This window comes from Salvelinus fontinalis, chromosome 4 (assembly GCF_029448725.1).
Source record: "Salvelinus fontinalis isolate EN_2023a chromosome 4, ASM2944872v1, whole genome shotgun sequence".
Classification (NCBI taxonomy): domain Eukaryota; kingdom Metazoa; phylum Chordata; class Actinopteri; order Salmoniformes; family Salmonidae; genus Salvelinus; species Salvelinus fontinalis.
In genome coordinates this window covers 59,206,845-59,217,915 of record NC_074668.1, presented here as the reverse complement: position 1 = coordinate 59,217,915, position 11,071 = coordinate 59,206,845, and the positions used below count along the sequence as shown (strand labels likewise).

Sequence of the window (11,071 nt, the reverse complement as noted above, 5' to 3'; positions counted from 1 at the left end):
TCTGTGTCGATGTCATCCTACAGATTGCCTCCTTGATAGGCTATTCCTAGTAGAGGAGAATTCCATAGGGCAACAGCGACATCTCCTAAGAAGTTTGTAGTTTGAGTAAAAAACATTGTGAAAAGGTAAATCCCATGAATGCAATGTATTCATTTAGTTCAAACTAATAAAGCACTGCAGTGTCTGCATGAACGCAAATTCACAACTTTGTTAACTAAAATGTTCATTTAAATAATGTGCGTGAATGTTCTGTTTGTTATTGTGTAATTTAATTAAGTTAATTTAAGGATGTGAGTCTCAGTCGCTCTGGATAAGAGCGTCTGCTAAATGACTTAAATGTAATGTAATGTAATGCCTGCGTCTGTACATTTAAAATCATGAAAGACAATAATTTAGCCTAGGCTTCACCAGGGCTTTTCAAACGTTCCTTCCACAGCCCAGGCAAACCGGCAACCTAGGGACCCCATCATATGTTAGAACAAAAAAAGTAATGTATTGTCAAGTAGAAGTAATCCATATTTAAATTAATAGATTTGTTAAACAGTTTCATTATTTGACTCCCCCACAGAACATTGGAAAATGAAGTGTTAACTCTAATATAGTCTATTAGCTAGAAAGGTATCATTGCAGTGGAGAGACATTTTGCTGTTGTAATGCTAATGATCTGCAATTCTACACATTTTTCCATTGAGCTGAGAGAACATTTTGCAGATTTTGCAGTCGACGGATAGTGAACTTGAAATTGAACCTGACAAAAGTGAGGAGGAAGAACCTGCGTCGCCAGGTCACCCCAATGATCAGGAAAATGACCTGGATGACTCTGGCCCAGTGGGAGGACAATTCATGGAGAAAGTGGTTCCATGCCTTTTGGATGATCCGTTTATGGAAGGAGTTGGGTTCGGTCAATTCAATCAAAGTATCCTGAGTGGGATTTCTTGTGTGTCTGCTGCTCAGAGGGAGAGGGCGTTTCAAGACTCGGGATGAAAGCAGTGTCATGCCACCGGTCCTGCTTTGCTCTCCGGAGCAGAGCGCCGCTGAAAGGAGTGAGAACTGGGCTGGGGTTGAGTGTTAAGTTGGATCGACGGAAGTTGGGGATCCCCATTGTCTGGGACGCGCGCCATTTGGTGCGACGCAGATGTTTGGTGCAACGTAGTTGCGGTGGAAGAAATGTTGTGTTTCAATTGTGGGGGTGGCAATGTTGCTGAAGATCCGAAATGTTCCTTATTTGTACCACACAGATGGAAAGGAAATCCCAGAAGATTGAATTGATAGTAGCAGCAGCAGAGAAGTTTTGGGATGTTAGATATTTTAGTGCAGAAGAACTACATGGGGTTTTGAGAGAAGGGGTTCCAGCCTCCCAGGCCAACGGCCTGGTGTAGGATCTGTTTGGGCCAAAGTAGTGGGAAGGGGTGGTGGGGTGTGTTGGGTATAGTGGTATATACACTGAGTGTACAAAACATTAAGGACACCTGCTCTTTCCAGGACATAGACTGACCAGGTGAATCCGGGAGAAAGCTATGATCCCTTATCGATGTCACTTGATAAATCAACTCAATGTTAGGAAGGTGGTCTTAATGTTTTCTACACTCAGTTAGATCAGGTCCTCAGGAGCCGGAGAGGTGTCACAGTTTTTTCCCATCCCTAGAAAACACAGCTGATTAAACGAATTGCATTCTAAACTGAAGATCATGAATAGTTGATTATTGGAGTTCGTGTTATCTGGGTCTGGGGCAGTTGCCCAACCCTGGGTTAGATGGTGGTGCAATTTGTTAATTTTTTTAATTCCCTTTTCTTTGTGAACGAATGCGTAATGCACGTTCCAAACTGTGAAAGGTAGCAATACGCAACATAGTGTCTACTCTGCCGGAAAGCACACGAAGAAGAGGCGCAATTTAGACACACAAGCAGCCCTGAGCACTTGCACACCCAATGTTTATTTCCGTGTTACTTCCTTGTTCTGTCTAGTCTCTGGTGTTTTCCCGGAGAGAAATAGGTAAACAGCGGTAACATTTGATTCGGCTACATATCAACGCGAGCGACACATAATTCTAATCGTTATTTTCTTTAGATCCCCGGCTTGCGGTTACTGATTGGGACAGACCCGCTGAGGAGATCAGGAACTGTAGGACTTCTTCGCCCCAGTACTTCTCGTCGATGGCAGACTCCCGAGAAAGAAGGAAAACTGGCGAAGATGAGCCTCAGGGTGCAGTCGGGGGTGAAGGTACATATGAATAGGCGCATGAGACTTTGAAAGGTCGTCACCTAAATGTTTTAAAATCTAAAATATTGTCAAATAACAAACTATATGCTCCCATCAGAATCCTTACTTGCGGTCGAAGCTAGACTTCATGTTGTTCTCTGATCTTTCAGCATATAGGCCTAATTCTAGACTAATTAGCGAAATGGTGAAAACAGTCAAGTGAGGTCGGCTATTTCAAAAATAAAGAAATCTAGCACTAACAATCTAGAACTATTTTGGCCAACACACTTTGGGCTTGGAAGTCCAAAGGAATGTCCTCTGACGTCACTTCACTGTAACAAATGTGAAACAAAAAGTGTAATACGAGGTCGGGAACTCTAGAAAGGGGCCAGAGTTGGAATTCCGAGTTGTATGACTGTTCAAATAGATTTTTTTCCCCGAGTTCCCAGTGGTTTTGAATGCACTGAAGTTGTAAGTCAGAGATTGTTGAACGCGACATAACTCTAACCCCCAAGTACAGTGAAGTACAAAGTCTACATCATGAAGTTAACATGTAGGTCCTGGGAGTGAGGGAAAAGTATCTACCAATTGAATTGGAGCACAATGCGTGATAAACACGTCTATCTAATCACCCCAATAAACTATCATCATGTCATTAAACATTGATAATAAAAACATAAAATCACTAACAAAATCTTTGTAACAGATGTCAACGACGACAGAATTATGGAACAAGGAGCTATTGTTTTAAGAGGGTAAATAAACATAGCACTATTACCATTAGTATCCATCCTGATTATCACATTATCCATTTTCACCCCAAAAAATGTATTTTTTTAATCCATGAAGGTATGTCGTAGAGAGGGTCAATGAAGAAAACCCAGAGAGGCATTTGGCTCCAGAGGACCTTGGTGGCAGACCCAACGAACAAGAGGACCACCAAGTCAAAGACGTGGTACACCAGCTGCTGCTGATTGCTGATGACATGAACAGAAATGCTGAGCTACAACAGTATGACATTATTTTCTTCTGAATTAGCATATTAGCTACAGTACCTAAAGAAAGTATTCATACCCCTTGACTTATTCAAAGTGTTGTGTTTCAGCCTGAATTCAAAATGGGTTAAATTGTTGTTTTTCTCACCCATCTACACACAATATAACGTAATGACAAAGGTGTGTATATATATATAAAAAATGTTTGCTAATTGATTGAAAATTAAATAGAGAAATAGCTAAGTTACATAACTAGTTACACCACTGAGTCAATACTTTGTACAATCACCTTTGGCAGTGATTACACCTGTGAGTATTTCTGGGTAAATCTCAAAGCGCTTTCCACACCTTGACATTTCCCCATTATTGTTTTCAAAATTCTTCAAGCTCTGTCAAATTGGTTGTTGATCATTACTAGACAACTATTTTCAGGTCTTGCCGTAGATTTAAGCTAAAACTGTAATTTGGCAACTCAGGAACATTCACTGTCTTCTTGGTAAGCAACACCAGTGTAGATTTGTGTTTGTGTTTTAGGTTATTGTCCTGCTTAAAGGTGAATTCATCTCCCAGTGTCTGGTGGAAAGCAGACTGAACCAGGTTTTCATCTAGAATTTTGCCTGTGCTTAGCTCCATTCCATTTCTGTTTTATCCTGACAAACTCGCCAGTCCTTAACGATTACAAGCATGATGCAGCCACCACTATGCTTGAAAATATGGAGAGTGGTTCTCTGTAATGTGTTGTATTGGATTTGCCTTAAAAATAACACTTTGTATTCAGGACAATTTTTTTTTTGCTTTGCCACATTTTTTGCAGTATTACTTTAGTGCCTTGTTGAAAACAGGATGTATATTTTGGAATATTTGTTTTCTGTACAGGCTTCCTTCTATTTAAATCAAATCAAATTGTGTCTGTCACATGCGTGGATATAACAGGTGTAGACCTTACAGTGAAATGCTTACTTACAAGCGCTTAACCAACAATGCAGTTAAGAAAAATACATTAAAAAGTAAAGTAACAATAGCGTGGCTATATACCGGGGGTACAGAGTCAGTGGGCGGGGGCACCGGTTAGTCGAGGTAATATTTACATGTAGGTTGAGTTATTAAAGTGACTATGCATAGATAATAACAGAGTAGCAGCAGTGTAAAGGGGGGGGGGGGGGGGGGCAATGCAAATAGTCTGGGTAGCCATTTCATTAGATGTTCAGGAGTCTATGGCTAGGGGGTGGAAGCTGTTTAGAAGCCTCAAGGACCAAGATGGCAGGAAGCTTGGCCCCAGTGATGTACTGGACCGTACGCACTACCCTCTGTAGTGTCTTGCTGTCGGAAGCCGAGCAGTTGCCATACCAGGCAGTGATGCAACCAGTCAGGATGCTCTCGATGGTGAATCTGTAGAACCTTTTGAGGATCTGGATAGTATTGTGGAGTAACTATAATGTTGTGGATTCATCCCCCGTTTTCTCCTATCACAGCGTTTAAACTCAGTAACTGTTTTAAAGTCACAATTGGCCTCATGGTGAAATCCTTGAGCGGTTTTCTTCCTCTCTGGCAACTGAGTTAGGAAGGAAGCCTGTATCTTTGTAGTGACTGGGTGTATTGATACACCATCCAAAGTGTATTTAATAACTTCACCATGCTCAAATGGATATTCAATGTCTTGTTTTGTTTTTTACCCATCTACCCTTCTTTGCGAGGCATTGGAAAACCTCCCAGGTCTTTGTGGTTGAATCTGTTTGAAATTTACTGCTTGACTGCGGGAACTTACAATTATCTGTACGTGTGGGGTACAGAGATGAGGTAGTCATTGAAAAATCATGTTCAACACTTATTACACACAGTGAGTTCAGGCAACTTCTTATGTAACTTGTTAAGCACATTTTTACTCCTGAACTTACAGTATTTAGGCTCCCCATAACAAAGGGGGTGAATACTTAGACTCATTCAATTTCAGCGTTTAAGTTTGAATTAATTTGTAAACATTTTGAAAAACAGATTATGGGGTATTGTGTGTAGGCCAGTGACAAAAAAAATCAAAATGTAATCCATTTTAAATTCAGACTGTAATACAACAACATGTGGAAGAAGTCAAGAGGTGTGAATACTTTCTGAAGGCACTGTATTTGGCTGGTCTATGTTATGGTGGTGGTTTTATGTACTATTATTTTACTCAAACAACAAAGATTGTAAGCCTGGATGTGAACACAAATGAGTATATTCCCATATCCTATCGTGGTGGTCTGGCAAATGTTCATCGAATTAAGAACTTTATTATTTTGTCATTGTTTCATTTCCTTGACAACAAGAAACATGGAAAAAGAAACTCTTCCTCAGTTTCTAATTATTTGCCTCTCCTTCCTCTGACAGCCTAATAAACAGAGTCCAGGTAAACTGTGCCCAGGATGTGTTCTTCTCAGTGGCCAGGGAAATCTTTGCAGATGGTATCAACTGGGGCCGAGTGGTCTCCCTGTTTCACTTGGCCTACAAGCTCATTTACAAGGTAACACCCAGAATGTGCATGTTACTGAATATGAAATCATTGAAACGTTCAAATGTAAAGCAGAATGAATCTCCCCTCGCTATATATATATATATATATATGTATTTTTAATATTTTTTTTATCCCCCTTTCCAAGGCACTGACACAGAACCACTTAGAAAGCATCAAGAAGGTTATTAACTGGGTATTACAGTTCATCAGGGAAAATGTCTCCACTTGGATCCGACAGCAAGGAGGATGGGTGAGTACCCTGCTGGAGTATGCCAACATACCCACCCATGAAGACTCCACTGCCAGATTTACAAGGATACCGTATTTTATTTATTAATACCACAAGAGCAGAGACACTGTCACAATCAGTACATACATGCAGTAAAGAGATCAATTGAAAACAGACCGTGGGGGGATAGAGGAAGGACGCCGTCTTTGATGCCCATTCTAACAAATTGGATATTCGTCAAATCTGTCATGATGTCCTAAATGTTAACCACCGTTCAGATAAGCTGATAGCATAGCTAGCCATATAGCAATCAGTGGTGTTATTTTCAGTTGTTTTTAAGTGTAATGCAATTGATTGGTAAAGATGACGTGAACATGTATTGTGGTTTCCATACAAGCATTGTACACTTTTTTATTTTTTTTACCCCCAACATAATGTCAAATACACATATAAACAATAGCCTAAATGTAGGCTAACTTTGGGCGGAGGTGAGGAGATTCTGGATCAATCCACCACAGCAGTTCCATGGCCTGTCCATTGGTTTGGACGAACTCTTAACTGATCTATTCAAGAATGCACATCTGACAAGTATAGACATAAGTCACACGCCCATCTGACAAAACAAAAATGTAAAGGATGCTAGTTGAAACGTTCGTGTACATACTGCGTATGGTGACTCACATGCACATGCATGCATATCAAGAGGAGGAAGCACTCACTCCTACTCAAATACGACCATGAACATATGTGTACTCGACAGCATTGTGTGCACGTGTAATGCGGAGGCTCCGAAAGGAGGTCCTGCTTGGGGGTTGTTAGTTTTAAAACACAGATGGAGTTATTAAATGAAGCTGCACCAGGGGTTGGAGGGGGTGTTAGAGAGGGACTTCAAACGTCGCACAGCACATTGGGGCCATTGGCCAATGCAGGCAGGTAATTCCGATGTGGGCAGCACCCGAGTGCAACTACCTGGGCCAAGTCACAGTACTGTCAGTTCATAAAGCTAAGCCTGTTTGATGATGAGTAACCTTGCCTCACACCTATAGATCCCAGAACTAGCACTAGGCTTTAGCTCAGCAGGCTGAATGGTATTGAGTCCAGCCCATGAATATGGTTAGTAGGGACAATGTAATGCTTCCACTGTTGAATGTGACCGTGTGGTTGACTTTTTTCTTTTTGCTTGCAGGAGGCGGTTGTTAGCACTGTGTCACATTGGCGTACGGTGTCGCTTGTGGCTGCAGTGGCTTTCGTGACAGTCATGGTTTACTGGAGGAAAACACGCTGACATCTCAGGAAGTGTCCTTGGTGAAATCAAAGCGCTCTTAAAATGTGTACATTTCTCTGGGAACGGGTTAATGTTAAACGGGTTCATATGTTATGTCCTGTGTAGTAGATTTGACTTTGGGGCAATGGTGACATAGTAATCTTGTTTTATATGTTGAATTGATCTGAGAAGAAACAGTTGGTGCCTTTTGGGACAGTACTCCACACTGAGAAAGTATTTATTAGTACCAATGTGAAACTGTATTTTTCTATTACTCAAAAAAACTACCTTGTAAGGTGTTTTTTTGAACATGAGATGTTTTATTGAATCCCTAATCTCCTATTGATTTGGAATTAAAAGTAAGCCACTACAGTTTTTTCACAGCTTTAAATATATATTATTTGTATGTATCTGAATGGAACAAATGTCTTTTAAATCGTGGCAAACATGCACATGTTTAATAAAAATCTTTTTGCCAAGGCAAAGTAATATTGAATTTGTAATTTACTGTCAAAAAGAAAGGAGGACCAAGGGACTCTTCATATAATTAATTAAAATGCCTTTATTAGTATGGCATGTTCAATAGAAACAAAGTTTTTTAAAAACTGACGCGTTTCGGCTGCATGGCCTTCGTCAGGGAGTACCAAGGCCATGCAGCCGAAACGCGTCGGTTTTTAAAAAACTTTGTATCTATTGAACATGCCATACTAATAAAGGCATTTTAATTAATTATATGAAGAGTGCCTTGGTCCTCCTTTCTTTTTGATGACCAATTTACACCTTTTACCAAAGAGCACCTTCTATCTACCAAAATCTACTATAGTGTACCTTAGTAGCGCTTCCCTTCCTCCTCTTTCTACTTTGTAATTTACTGTGTTGGAACTCCACTTCCTGAGTAAAGATTAGTTTTGTACCCTGCTTCCTTTATCATTGTTTGGCCAGACCCCTCTTTCACTAATATGTTTTATGACAGAAGTTTAGGTTCCTTCTCATTAAACCTGAAAGAATTGCCACATCCCAGGGGTGGGCAATCTTACCCAGCAAATGCTGGTGTGGGTGTAAGCTTTTATTCCAGCCTAGAGGTAACACCTGATTCCACTAATTAAACTTGTATAATAGAATGACATGCAGTACTATGCTTAAACCACAAGATGTCGTAGTACTCTAATGAGAAACATTGGAATTGTACATTAGTTTAGAATATTTCACAAGCCCAATTTAGTCTGCGATATAAATTGATAGAAGCCTTTCACCCAATACGTTCTTACTTCTTCTAACCAAGGCCATGATTACCATTGTAGATATGTTTTATTATAACACGTTTACCTGAGATGCAGGTGCAAGACTCTAGCCCAGACACTAAAAGCAAATTGAGGTTCGGGTGGGATTACAGATATTTTACCCCCCATATTTCCCTCCCCCCTCATCACTGATGTTGTATTGTATTGATATTACCAAGAATATGGTGTTGTCATTTTTTAAATTTGACCTTTATTTAACTAGGCAAGTCAGTTAAGAAAAAAGTATTATTTACAATGATGGCCTACCACTGCCAAACCTCCCCTAACCCGGACGACGCTGGGCCAATTGTGCGCGGCCCTATGGGAGTCCAGATCACGGCCAGTTGTGATACAGCCCGGTATCGAACCAGGGTCTGTAGTGACGCCTCTAGAACTGAGATGCAGTGCCTTAGACCGCTGCGCCTCTCAGTCGTCCCAGTGTTGGCACAGCTGTGAGAAATTGTGCTGGTTGATCCTCAATGTGAGTGACAATGATGAAAGTCCTGTAGGGAAGGTTGTCTGACCACTGGGTGTCACATGTCACAGGTGTGGCGTAATTTGTAGTATGGAGCACAGTGAAGGGGTGTCATTGAGGTACAGCACATTTCCTTGAAAACATACAGTAAGGCAAACTGCCTTCATACAAGATGTATCATTAACGTCTGCCTTCCCAGAACTGTTGTACCTTTTAGGAGCTTGTGAGTGCAACCTATCCTGGCCAGGACTTAGAATGTTTTTATTCTGCTCTGCAGTGTGTATGCACTGTTAGTGATTTTGTTAGTCCTTTACCTGTCTGACAAAATGACCCTGCTGGGTTATACTGAACATGATCAATGATATTACATAACAAATGCCTTTCAATGAACCTTATTAGACTGCTCTGATCGCTAAAAGGAAATGGTGAACATGTATTAATCGTCTCAGTGTAAAGTAGCTTTATTCTCAACCAAGGGCCGGATTCAATCAAAACCGCAAGAAACGGACACTAGTGAAACATTCTGTTGTTCCCTGCTGAAGGGAAGGTTTATTTACGATGACGGCCTACCCCGGCCAAACCCGGATGACGCTGGGCCAATTGTGCGCCGCCCTATGGAACTCCCAATCACAGCCGAATGTGATACAGCCTGGATTCGATTTCATTGTGTAAACACTCTCCAATAAGTGTGTAATTTTTTTTTTTATGCCACTGGTGCAATGTGATTTTTATTCAATGCCGGTTCTTGCGGTGTGAGTCTGATTGAATTCTTCAATGCCAAGTATTTTCGATTGCGTCCCATTGGCAGTGTCCCTTGCACGTGACAATTCTTCACTGTCTGCACCTGTGTCCTGCTTTGCCTGGCCCAACTCCAACAGACACAGCTGTGCAAATTGAACCAGTCTGAGCACAACATACAGGGAAAAAAAGCGTGGGGATATGATAGAGCTCCCAAATGTTGCTCAGCAGATCAAAGGGGAACTCCTCCACAGTGGTTACACAATGTGTGAGTGCCTGACATGTGCATGACATCCTCCTCTTCTACAACGTTCATTATTTGGGCAGTATTATTTACAAGGATGCAGCATCCAATGATTTTGAAGAATATTGGGTGGGCACATTTTTTTTCTACCTCATGATCAATATTTTTTACAATTAGTCATCGACTGTCCAACGGTAACCGGGGCGCCGATTTCTGGGCCCGGGGAAAAATTTCACTTTAATTTCCCCCCTCCCTATTGGTAACATACATTCTGCATCAAACCATGAAACACCTGCTAAATCACATGCTCGACGGGCGTCTGTCATCTCACTCTAATTAGCCGACATCTTTAGGCAATCTGCTGAAAATGGCTGTCGCTATTGGTAACATACATTCTGCATAAAACCATAAAACCCCTCCTAGATCACATGCTCGACAGGCGTCTGTCATCTCGCTCTAGTTAGCCGACATCTTTAGCCAATCTGCTGAGCATGGCTGTCACTGGAAATATCAGCCACGTGGTAAACACAGGGCTAATAACCAGTGATCCACACAACCTCTAAAAAGTGAAGGCAACCAAATAACACTCAGTGGTGCAGTAGATACAGAGGAGAAACCCTGAGTGGCATCAGCCCAGTCATCACTGCGTCGTCAGAGAGGCTAACACACTGACAGTGGACTGGTCGCTGCACTTGACTAGATCTCACAAAACACCCCGCTATACATGCGCCATTTGTAAATGGATGGTCGTTTATGATTTAGGTCATTTCTATAAAATATTCTTGAGTACCACTTGTGAACTTTGAACCACAGTTACCCCCCTCATATAACATCAGCCCTCCTATGACATCAGAGGGTTAATAGTTCATCATGTGGTGGCAACTAAAGCAAATTGAGAACTTCTAAAGACTGCAATAGGGAAGGATCGCTCCACGACACTGATCCCATGTGGTCCCCTGTAGCTCAGTTGGTAGGGCATGGCTCTTGCAATGCCAGGATAGCGTTGGGACCGCCTAAACATCAAAAATGGATGCACGCGTGACTGAGTTCGCTTTGGATAAAAGTGTCTGCTAAATGGCATATATTATATATTATCATGGTAGCTTATGGCATACTGATGTAAGTAAGGAAACAAATACCATTCCATGAAGTGCCGTA

The 11,071-nt window shown here is 41.4% G+C and overlaps 1 protein-coding gene across 2 annotated transcripts; it reads left to right on the top strand.

Moving 5' to 3' along the window:
* The first annotated feature begins 1,856 nt into the window (after positions 1–1,856).
* LOC129854072 (apoptosis regulator BAX-like) lies at positions 1,857–7,661 on the top strand. 2 transcript variants are annotated; one of them, XM_055920696.1, is made up of 7 exons: positions 1,857–1,993; positions 2,069–2,221; positions 2,907–2,955; positions 3,050–3,211; positions 5,560–5,692; positions 5,829–5,933; positions 7,099–7,661. In XM_055920696.1, the coding sequence occupies exons 2-7, from the start codon at positions 2,155–2,157 to the stop codon at positions 7,195–7,197; spliced, it is 615 nt and encodes a 204-aa protein (XP_055776671.1). In that variant the 5' UTR covers positions 1,857–1,993; positions 2,069–2,154; the 3' UTR covers positions 7,198–7,661. The 2 variants fall into 2 exon arrangements, with proteins under 2 accessions (XP_055776671.1, XP_055776670.1); XM_055920695.1 differs by having other exon boundaries at positions 1,857–2,221.
* Positions 7,662–11,071: the final 3,410 nt, after the last annotated feature.